General features: G+C 44.5%; 1 protein-coding gene across 1 annotated transcript; it reads right to left on the reverse strand.

The window, feature by feature from the left end:
• Window positions 1-8,328: 8,328 nt before the first annotated feature.
• On the reverse strand, window positions 8,329-11,733 carry ANKRD49 (ankyrin repeat domain 49). Its single transcript, XM_030461879.1, has 3 exons — window positions 11,648-11,733; window positions 10,117-10,393; window positions 8,329-9,273 (listed from the first exon to the last, which is right to left on the reverse strand). Exons 2-3 carry the CDS (start codon window positions 10,378-10,380, stop codon window positions 8,815-8,817), a joined length of 723 nt encoding a protein of 240 aa, XP_030317739.1. The 5' UTR covers window positions 10,381-10,393; window positions 11,648-11,733; the 3' UTR covers window positions 8,329-8,814.
• Between the last annotated feature and the right edge of the window lie 193 nt (window positions 11,734-11,926).

An 11,926-nucleotide genomic window follows, 5' to 3' on the forward strand; every position in this document is an offset into this window, starting at 1 on the left:
AGTCAGAATAATGGTTTCAAAAGCAGCTACTTCTCTAGGGTCTCAGATGCACTTTTCAGTGACAATTTTTTAGTTTAAAAGTCAAACAGAAATGCTGGAAGGAGTTGGCTTGGAGCCAGCTAAGGGATGGGTTTTTTTTCCCTTCTCACTGATCTAAAAATAATAACAAACTTTTAGTGTCAAAAAAGAGTTCCAGACAATCAAAATATTGTTTCATTCACAGATAATTGTAAAAATAAAAATTTTAAAAAAGCAAAGGAGAACAAAGTCTAGCTTCACAAAGTTGTCTGAGACTCTTCATTTTAATAATATCGTGTTAAAATAACAGTTACTTATTGTTATATTTAGTGTATATATATACATATATATATATACAGTGGGTATATTTATTGTTATATTCAGTGTTACAGAATCTGAGAGCCCCAGAAACAAAGCCCATGTCTACCTCTTACAATCACACCTTAGAAAACATGTCAGTTGATCAGTCTGTGCTAGCACTGAGAAGAAGCAACTCTTCAACTCTGATTTTAAATTATCCATCAGTCTTAATTCATTCTTTTCAATGTACAATACGATTCTCTCCTTTATAAAGACAGTTGTTTATCCCAGCACAGATGTGCTGGAGGGATGTCTGGGAAGAATTCTGGGAATGAAAACTGTAGGGTAAGGCTAGGCATTATTATTTTGAAAAAGAAAGTGCTACAATTATTCTAAAAATATGGCAAAACTTGATCATTAAATTAGGTTGTTAAGCATGAAGACAGGAAATATCATCCATACCAACCTGGTGCACCACCTCCTCACTTGATTATGGGTTGTCATCTCCCTCCTCTGACCCTCCCTACTTAGAGTTCTCTCCATGCTGGCCACCCAAATGATCACTACTGTGTATTTATTGTGATATCAGAGCACTTAGGAGGCAACTGTGGATCCTTCTGGATAAGGTGCAAACACAGCTTTGCCCCACTTGTTGAGGTTAATCTCATTTCTTCCTGGTACAGTTTTTAGTCCTCAAAGATGGACAACCCTTAGTCCTTTTTAAAAGCCAACTTTCCATTTTCAGCACCAACTCTGTAAATAACATTTGACCCACAGGATCCTCAAGCCCTGGTCCCCTCACCACTTGGACTGAGGAGAAACCACCTCAGCTCCTATGTCTGACCCAACACAGTCATGTTTGATATACTCCATGTCTCCCCTGGCAGTGTCATTGGTGACCATGTGGAGAAGCAGCAGGGAGTAAAATCTGAGGCCCAAAAAAGACTCAGCATGCTTGTGACACCTTCCCAGACCTCAGCACTTCAACAAATCTCCTGAGACAGCCCCTTGCGGCAGCAAACAGGAACCTCCACTGCCCTCAGCAGAGTCTCCAACTACGATCACTCTTCACTCCCTCCTGCATGGTTCAGGCTCAGCCAACTTAGATGTTTGTCTGGAGAGAGCTTCCAGACTTTCAATGCATCTTTACAGAGCACTGAAGCTGTCTTGTAGCTGCAAATGTCACTTCTGTTTCTGGTTCCTCCTCCAACCATCTATGACCTTTCAAAGCTATCTTTTGCTCTGTTTTTATACAGACCTACAAGGATTCACACTTGTTTCCTAAGTGGTGTAATAATACAGAACAAACTAAAGATAATTAATTTGGTATTATCTCACTGTAATAGTGGTTAGGAGTGGAAGATAAGTGACAGGTTATTTTGGGTTCCATTCCACCTCTGTGCCTTTTTTACATTAGGATAGCTCCTACACATATAGAGACATTACAGGCTTATTTATGTTAAACTTTTATTAAGTCAGGCTAGATACCAAATCACAAACTCTTGGCTGATGAACTGCTCAGTTTATTGAATGGGCTCAGCCTAAGGCATTTTAAGGAACCTCTTCAGTTACATTACAATCTTCTGCTGGAACTTAAGATCACTTGAACAGAGCAGCCTATAAAAAGTTTCACAGTAGTAAACTTTTGTCAGCCAGAACATTTTGTAATCTTTGGATTGTGACATCTTTTAACATGGATCAGATTTGGCTTCTACGACATCTGACAAAAAAGTGGTATGAGGATAGAAGTAAAACAGCAACAGAGATGAACTAGCTCCCTATCAGAACCTTCTTCAAAATTGTAGAAATACCAATCTGTATTTCCAGAGACAGCTAATCATTCTGATGTTTGAGTTGTCATATCAAACCAGGCTTGAGTCTTAGAGTACTAAAGTTCAGCAATCTGTAAAAAACAAAGATCCACTGTAAGGATAGATGAGACACCACACAGTGAGCCCCCCAAACCACGGACACTTTTAGGGAAAGGCAGTAAATGGCAGAAGTAAAAATAAATGCATTAACTTCAGTAAATTCACCAACGTGTGTATGTATTTTTTCTTCTTGTGTCTTATTTCTCCTATATATGCATTTCTTTCAGTTTGTATCCCCATGTTGCTGGACTGTGCTCTCTCCAGTTTCCTTCAGGAATTCCCAATGTCTCCTCTTCCATCCCCCCGTCTGTTCTTCCTCTTTTTCCTTTCAAAAATACTTTTCCTTCTATCACTAAACACAGCAGGCTCATCTTCTCTCTAGAAATACTTTTTTTTTTGGTCCATTTTCATAGCCTGTACCTATCTCATCCTCAATTAGTATATTACTACCTCATTTCCTCACTAGATCCTTACACAGAAGAGAGTGTGTGAATGAAATGATTTGGTGAGTATATGACCTTACAGTTTTTCTCCTGTCTTGTATCTTTTCTGCCACCTCTTCTCTTGTGATAGCTGCCTACCAAAAAACAGACAGTAAAGCTAGAGAGAGCATCACTTGTCTCCAGTAGCAGTCCCTAGGAATCAAGGTACATCTAAATTCCCAAAGGAAAACCAACAGAACCCATGCTTTTCAGCACCTAAATCAAGCTGAATAAACTGCTTTGTTTAAAAGCTGTTTTTTTGTTTAAAGCTGTTCTTCCCTCACCATCTTAACAGGAAATGGAGGACATCAGGACCTTTGAAAACTCCATGCCTTCATTAGAAGCCTCAGGTATGAGTTCCAAAATTATGTCAGTTTCTCCAAACTCTGAGGCATTCTTTGGTTGGATGTTCTAAGGTGTGGCTGTAATTTTCTTGGTGTAAGTTCATACCAGTAGTGACTGCAGTTAATACCTGGCATAGATGAGGCTTGCTCAATAAACAACTACTCTCTCTACTGTAGGCAGCTTGGCAAAAGGCTGTACAAGTTAAACACTTACACTAGCAAGAACTTAATTCATGCTGTTGTTGTAATTAAGATCCCACTGTATTTTTAATGCCCTATGTTTTTATTTTAAATTTAAATTTAAAACTAAACTATTTTTTTTAAGCTGCTGGCCCAAATAACATAGGAAGGAGCTTCATTTAATGGCAAAATTTTTTGTTTGCAAGCTCATGGAACTAACAATATTCCTCTTACAAAGCTAGTGAACTTGGTGTTACCTTAGGGCTGGAAGGTCTCAGCTTCCACTACAAAGTTAATGTGAGAAGACTGCTAAAATCTACCAGCTCATAGGGAAAAGATCTGCTCCACAAAAGCCACACTCTCCTGACTGTAAAGGAAGAAATACATGTCCCAGAGCACCACCTGACAGGGAAATGCTAAAATGCCTGAAATGGTACCTAGATCAAGTGTTTTTCCAGGAGGTGTATTGGAAGGAGGGATTTTCCAGCGATTTGAATGTATTAAGTTGGATGTTAAGAAAGGCAGGCAAGGTTATTATGTACACAAAGCCAACATTCACTACTCATCAGTAAGAAACAAGTGATTATTCCACAGGTTTACAAAAGGTTTCAGCATATGAAAAAAGTCACTCAGCACTGCAGCCCTAAACAGGTTTCTTATGCAGAGCTTTCAAGTTTGTTTGCTACTTAGAGGAAGGGGTGGGTTAGCTCTGCAGAAAGATGCCCAGTGGTGATTACTGCAAGACCATACAGATAACCTGATGAAAAAATAACACTGGACAAAACAGGTTTACAGTCCTGTAAGGTATCTATGAATTATAAAATATTGCCCTGCAATCTTAAACTAAGGTGTTATAATGAAATTTTCTTACTATTGACTCTTTCTGTTAATTCCTGCGTGCCTTGAGTAGAACTGAGGCTGTAGAAACAAACCATTTCTGTTCTGTTTCTGGCTTCCAATGGAGAAATTCTTTTCCACATTCCGAATTCCTTCCAGAGCCACTGTTAATAATTCGTGAAAAGAAGAGCTTCATAACTGATTACTTCAACTGTTCTTGAACTAATGCTAGTTTTAAAAGACAAACCCTTTGGATTACACAGTAATTAGAATTATTTAGGCAGAATCTTCCCCCATAATTAATGAAGAGATTGACATCTTCAGAAAGCAATTTGGGTTGCTAAAGTTACACAGCACCCTGTGGAACAGCTTAGGACACCAGGCTCCTAACTAAGGCAGGATGCCGCCTATTATGCATATATTATGTATATATATATATATGTATGTATATATTATGTGTAAGAAACAGCAGTAACATCATCAATGTATCCAGCATAATTTAATGGTCATACTGGAATACCCAATTACCTCATAAAAAGATAGGAAACAACACTGCTCCATTCAAAACAAAACAAACAAACAAAAAACCCCAACAAACTAAACTAACACCATCAAAAGAAATAAACTAATTTACTTTGGGGAAAGGTTACAATTTAATAACCATCTAGCTTACATAAAATAAACTTGCTAATAATCTAAACTGTGTAACTCAGTAACAATGCAACCTGACCACTGTTCTTCATTAGACTCCAGGCTACTTAGGGACATCTCTAACTCTCCAGATGTGCACAGATGAACAAGGACCTAGGAACTTGCTTAATAATCTGTAAACCAACATCTTTTGGCCTTATTATTGTTATTCTATGCAGCTATGCATTTAATATATTACATTATACATGCTATTTCTATGTTGAGCTTGTTATACATCCATATTATAAATGTTTGTAACAAATTTTTGGTAGTGTTTCTATATTATCTTCACTATTTTAAGCCTTTGTAAGCTATATTTCATTGGGGGACTCCAAGACTAGCAAATAAGCTTACACCAGCAATAATGGTTTAGGGATACTAAAAGTGTGCATTAAAAATGGTGAAGCTAAGTCATTTTTATTAAATTGCTCTAGCATTTCTTTTTCTTTTTGTTAAAAAATGCTAATTAGTTTTACTCTGGTCGTACATAATTTTTACCTCCAGTTCTCAAAACTTCTAGCAGTTTAGCTAGACCAAACACCTTATTCCCTCTAGGACTTCCATTTCTTATTTTTCCTACTGTAATCAACACTCTCCATAACCCTTAAGTTGCCTAAACAGACTGACTTTTTAATTGTTTTCACTGTTTTCCCCCTTTATTTACCCTTATCATTCTTACTAGCAACTCATTCTTTCCAACACCAACTTCAATTTTTAGCAGCAGAAAAGGACAAAGTATTCTAATAATTACAGCACTTATGTCAAATTAGAAGGTAACAAAACTTCCCTACTGCTAGGCATGTGTTCGTTTTATTAACCTGATAAATCACATGAACTTAATCATATTCTCTATGGTCCTGTGATTTCAGACACACACACAAAAATTAGTAAAGACTATATGCAATTCTGCTGTTTCTAAATGTTCCCTAGGCTATTACATAAATGTTCTGGGATGTTTTTTAAAAATAATAATTTTGCTACAGTTCCTCAAAATAATGTGCCCTGGCAACACTTGCCATTTTCTGCTGAGGAGCAACCTGTGGATGGATATTTAACATGGCATTTTTCTTTCCAAAAACAAGTCTCTTCTTCCAGTATTTCTTTAACTCTCCTACATGGCTCAACACGTTCCGATTTCTTCCCTGCTAGCAAAACATATTAAAAAAAATATAGAAAAAAAATATTAAAAGAGAGCCAGTTATTTTAAACCCTGAGAACACTAACATGCTTTGCCAAATGTCAATTTATGCTGCTCTACTTCTCTCTTCAACACAGTTGAAGCCAAATAATTTACAAGCAGGTGGTTGAGCTCAGCCAGGCCCTGCTCCCCAAAATGTAGCCATTCCCCACGACAGGACCACAGCTGGGCAATCCAAAACCGGGGTGCTGATGGGCTGCAGCACGGCGGGGTCTGTCCCAGGAGGGACCCCAGGCCACCCCAGGGCACTGGGGGGACATGGTGCCTCACCACTGTGACAGACCCAAGGCAAGGCCAGTCCCAAGGAGATCTCCTCACTCAAGGAGGTCTCCAAGAGACCGAAGAGGGACTGGGGCACTCAGAGCGGCTGAAAGGTCCCTCCCTGACAGGGCATTGCCCACCCCTTCCGTGGGGGGATGCGCGGGACCTGAGGAGGAGGCGAGGGCTCACCAAGCCTGGTGGCCAAGGGGGATCAGCGGGGGAGATGCAGGGGGAACGGCTCGGTTCCCCCGAGGGGGACACACCACGAGAGGGGAGGTGGGGAAGGGGAACGGAGGGGGGTGAGGAGGGGTCCCTCCGCCGGGCTCACAGGACTGCCAGCCTCCCGCCACCTCTCCGCGGGCCTGTCTCCTGACCGCCTCCTCGGAGGACGACACCTCCGCCAGCTCCGCGCTGGTCGCAGCCATGGCCCCCGCCGTGCTCGGGCGTGCCGGTTGCCAGGGAGCAGGGGCGGGCGTGGACGTGGAGGGGCGGTCTGGGTCCATCCGCCGGCGGCAGGAGGGAGCGCGGCGGAGCGGAGGGGCGGCGGCCGCGCTCGTAGCCCCGGCGGGCAAGGGGAGGCAGGGCGGGGACAGGGCGGGGACAGGGCCGGGCTGTGACGGGACAGGACGGGCGGTGCCCACCTTGCCCACCCTCCGCCGTGCTGGACGGGACCAAGAAGGAGGGAGCGCACCTGCGCCCGAGGGGGGCAGATCGGGGCCGCCATTTCCAGTCATATTTCCGTGAAGCTGCTTCCCAGCGGGATGAGCACTAATCTGTACCCAGACGCAGGATTTTATGCTTGTCCTTATTGAACTACACGAGAGCCCAGCTCTCCAGCCTGTACAGATCTCGTTGGATGGCACCACAGCCTTGTGGTCCACCAGGCACCCCTCCCAGCTTCCTATCACCAGTGCTGAGGGTACACTCCATCCCCTCATCCAGGCTGTTGAGGAAGATACCGAACAATATTGAAGACACTGAATGATGCAGTAGTGATCCCTGGGGAACACCACTGGCCACAGGCCTCCAACTTGACTCTGTGCTGCTGACCACAACCCTCTGAACTCTGTTGTTGAGCCAGTTACCAATCCACCTCACAGTCCAGTTGTCTGTCCCACATTTCTTGATTTTGGTTATGTTATGGAAGACCATGCCAAAAACTTTACTGAGGTCAAGGTATATGACAGTTACTGCTCTCCCTTCATTCCCCTTTGGTCATGCCTTTGTAGAAGGATATCAGGGTAGTCAAGCAAGATTTCCTCTTAGTAAATCCATGCTGGCTATCCCTGATAACCTTATTTTCTTTCAAGTGGTTAGAGATGACCTCCAGAATGAGCCTTTCCAGGGACAGAGGTAAGGCTGACTGGCCTCCAGTTGCCTGGGTCCTCCTCCTTGCTCTTTCTTATAGTATTAATTAACATTTTTCTGTTAAACTGAACCAACGAGCACTCAGTGCTCAGGCCTGCTAAGAACGCCTCAGATAAATGGTCCTAAGACTTCACTGCAGACCTGCAAGATTCTATCTGGCATGGCTGCTCAGACAAGCTGAGCTCAAGTATGTGCTGAAGGCCTCAAATATGAAGAAACCAACCAACCCTCTCCCACAACCCTGAGTGCAGCCAAATCTCCGTTAGAACTGTTGGAAGCCTAACTCAGATGAGAATGTCTAGGATGAGCAATACAAGGTATCATGAATTAAAGACATGGAATTAGAAAATAAAAGAATGGTGTAGAAATTGAAGAATTCTGAGGAAAAATACCAATAAAGCTTTTAAACTATGCTGATGTCCTAATATTTGAGTTGGAATGAGGGACTCCCTTCAAAGATTCAAAAGGGGAGGAGAAACATTGTCAACTGTGTCCTGCACTAAATTAGCTGTAACTAAATCCAACTCAACAGTATGTTGGCTGTTTATCCTCACACAGCTGAGGATACAGGTTCATTTTTTCTAATTGTCACATCCATGACATTTTAACTTTACTCAACTTAATTTGGAAGGGACAACTAAACTTGGACCTTTGTAGAAAGCGATTTCCTTGCAAAGTACCCGAAAAATATAACCCAAAACTATTTTGGAATAATGCTTTTGATTTGTGAACTGATTAAACTGATAACTGAGCTTTCAGTTAAAAAAATAACAAAATACTTAGGGTTAAATATTTTATTTTATAGTAAGCCTTGCACCAGGACCACATTTTGTGTATCACCCAAATAAGTTACATTCATTCTGAGCTTTTATGCAGTCTACAAAAAGTTAAATTTATCAAAAAAATAATTTTCAAGTCAGCTGTAATAAACTCTGCATAACCAAGCCAGAATTCTTTCCCATCAAGTAAGTGTCCCAGTTTCACTCCTGCTTTGAAAATTACAAAAGCCCCTCCAAATCTGCACTAATTAAATGGAAGCTCATTGAAATTACCAAGACGTTCTGAATACCTCAAATACTGCAATGCTTCAAGTATGAATAAGACCACTGAGCTGAGCTGCAAGAAGTGATGCTCACTGCCTGAGGAGAAATCTGAAGTTATTTTAAATGAAAACCTTATTGCAAAGGGACAGACCACCACCGATCAGCATGCAGAACACAAACAAAAGGCAGCAAACCTCACATTCACAAGCTTGACCATAACTTTTAAGGGGTCACAGCATTTATGCAGTCTTCTACTATTTCAAAAAGGTAGTGATAGATATCAGTCCTCCTGGCAATGTCAAGGGCCGTTTCATCCAAGTTGTTTTTCAGGTCTGCTTTCACGTAGCGATTCATCAGCAAGAGTTCAAGGGTTTCTTTACTGTTCTTGTTTCCTGCAGCAATGTGCAGTGGTGTCAGCAAACCATTTGTTTGGGCGTTGATGTCTGCACCCTGCTGCAGTAAGAATGCAGCCACGCTCGTGTTGTTCCACTTGCAGGCACTGTGCAGAGGTGTCCAGCCATCCACCGTCTGCGCGTGAACGTCTGCCCCTTGGGCAACCAACTCATGGGCAATGTCCAAGTGCCCACTGTAGGCAGCTCGGTGGAGAGGAGTGTACTGGTCTTCATCCCGAGCATTAACTGGAGCCAGCTTCTCAGAAAGGAGCCTCTTCACTGTGCTCAGCTGTTTGGAGTGAACAGGGCAGTTAGTATATGGAACTCGGCAAACAAGGTATGTGGTTCTTCCCTAAAGCTTTAGGGCAGTAAAAGGGATTTCCATCAGTCCCAAAAAGGCTGTAGTGCAATGAGAAATTTTGAAATGAAATCAGCTACTGCTGCTGAGGTGGGCCTTTCGGGGGTTTTTGGTTTGTCTTGGCTGGGTTGTGCTTTTTTTGTTTTGTTTTCAAAGAGCTACAACATTAGCTGCAATGTCTGAAGAGTACCACTACCGCACAACTCCGGATTCACTCTGAGGACAGTAGTGCCTCCTCAGGACTGCAGATGGAGCTGGTGTGTGAGAGACGTGCAACTACTGACTGTAACACGGTCACAAGGCTGTAATTAGCTAACTTGGTTAGCTAGCTTGGTTGTCTCTCCTTCACTTGCAAGGATAAAAATCTTTCCCCGCTCCCCCGTAAAGAGGCAGAAAAAAGGTCACCAATTATCTACATGAGGCACTTTTGAGAAAATACAATCTCAAATAATCACTCTCCACCTGTCAAAAGGCTGACTTGCTATGAATGAAGAGCCTGGCATGCTTTTTAAATGAGTTTAACTATAGTCTTATTTTAACCCTGAACCACAATCAAAGGTTTTTTTTTGAAAGCTAATGGATCCTGAGGTAATTTCATGTGCAGGGGCTACAAAGGGAGAGGATTTCCATACAGCAGCTTGCAAAACCAGATCAAAATAGTTCAGAGAGATAAAGGACAGAGTAGGTAAATCTGTCTGTAGATGAAACTGTTGATGTCCACTCAAAAAACGTTACTGTTGTCAGTAACACATATGAGCAGAATAAATGCCTTACCCGATTGTTTTCAGCTGCCCAGAGTAACAACTTCTCTGGATGTTTTTGCATTTTTTTTTCTTGCATTTCATACCATTCCTCACTTCTTTCTTGCTCGTCATCATCATCATCATCAGACTGTCCTGACCAACAGCTCTGGGTGCCTACAGGAATCAAATGCCGGTGAGTCTCCAGCAGTTCGAGTTGGTTAAAATTCTCCAGAAAGGCTTCAAACTGATCGCTGTCATCATCATCATCATCATCAATTTGCTTGCCTTTATTCATTTTCAGTTAGAATCTGCAAGTAGCCGATACAGAACAACATTTATAATGACTTTTAGAGGTTATCCGTTAATTATCTGTAAAATATCCGTTATTAACAGTGCTCGCTGTCAATAAAAACTCCTGACGGATGATGCCGACACCAGCAACAACCACCAACAGCTCAACCGGGCTTCCCCAGCTCCGCCGGCACACGGCCAGTGCCCGCCCCGGACACGGCGGCCCCTGCGGAATGGCATCGAGACCGCGGGCGGGTGTTGAGCACCGGCACTCGGGAACTCCGCGTTTAAAAACCGCACGACTGCAGGAAGGGCAGGAGCTGAGCGCTTGCTCCTCCCCGCAGCCAGACCCGCCCGCGCTCCGCCCTCTTCCTGAACTTGCCCAGAACGGTCCCGGTTGGAAAAGACCTCCGAGATCATCGACTCCAACCGCAATATTCCAACTTCTCCCCCCAGAAAAAAATATATTTATCGATATCACCGTGCCCTCTAGAGCGTGTCTCGAAGTGTCTCATATACACGGATTTTAAATACCTCCGGGGACGGTGATCCCACCAGCTCCCTGGGCAGCCCATTCCAAACCCTGACATTCTAAAGTCTCTCCGTAAAGAAATTCTTCCTCATATTTAATCTAAACCTCCCCTGGTGCAACTTCAGGCCATTCCCTCTAGTCCTGTCCTCCTCTTGTTCACTTGAGAGGAGAGGACAGCACACACCTCCCCACATCCTCCTTTCAGGCGAGCAATAAACCAGAGTCTCCTCCAAACCAAGCATTTCCATTCCCTCAGCCTCTCCTCCCAGGATTTGTTCTCCAGACCCTTCACCAGCTCTCTTGCCCTTCTCTGAACTCTCTCCAGCACCTCAATGTCCTTCTTGTAGCGAGGGGCCCAGAGCCGAACACAGCACTCGAGGTGCAGCCTCACCAGTGCTGAGCACTGGGGCACCATCACTGCCCTGCTGGCCACACCATTCCTGACACAAGCCAGGATGCTCTCGGACTTCTTGTTCCCCTGGGCACGCTGCTGCCTCACACTCAGCCGGGTGTCAACCAACCCCCCCCTCCATGTTCCTTTTCCGCCTCCCCTCACGTCAAGGCCGGCCGGGCCAGGCCTCTCTCCGCGGGTGCCACACACACGGCCTCGGGAGGGCCCCAACGCGCACACCGGGGCCCAGCGGGAGCTCCCCCGCCCACCCCCGCGCTCACCCTCCCCGCCCTTCCCCCCCCGGTTCCGTTTTGCTCCGCTACAGTCGCGCCGCGCGACACCACGCACCTGCCACCCCGCCAGCCGCGCGCGCAGGGGCGGGGCCAATCGCCGGGGCGGCGCCAATCGCCTGCCCGGGGCCGCCCGCCCGCCCCTACGCGCCCCGGTGAGCTCTTCCGGCTCCTTCCAGCCCGCTGGCGGATGTGACGTCATCGGCTCCGGCCCTGACCGACCAACCAACGGCGGCGGCCCCGGGAGAGGGAAAGAGGGGAGGGAGCGAGCGAGCGGGCGCGCGGTCTTTGAGCGGGGCGGGTCTCGCGAGAGCAGCGCGAGGAGCGGGGCGGCGGG

Source organism: Calypte anna, chromosome 1, assembly GCF_003957555.1.
Source record: "Calypte anna isolate BGI_N300 chromosome 1, bCalAnn1_v1.p, whole genome shotgun sequence".
In the NCBI taxonomy this organism is placed as follows: domain Eukaryota; kingdom Metazoa; phylum Chordata; class Aves; order Apodiformes; family Trochilidae; genus Calypte; species Calypte anna.

Coding starts and splice junctions, on each gene's coding strand:
- ANKRD49 (XM_030461879.1), bottom strand. CDS start 10,380: ATGAATAAAGGCAAGCAAATTGATGATGATGATGATGATGACAGCGAT. Junction 9,274..10,116: donor GGGCAGCTGAAAACAATCGG/GTAAGGCATTTA, acceptor CACTCCAAACAG/CTGAGCACAGTGAAGAGGCT.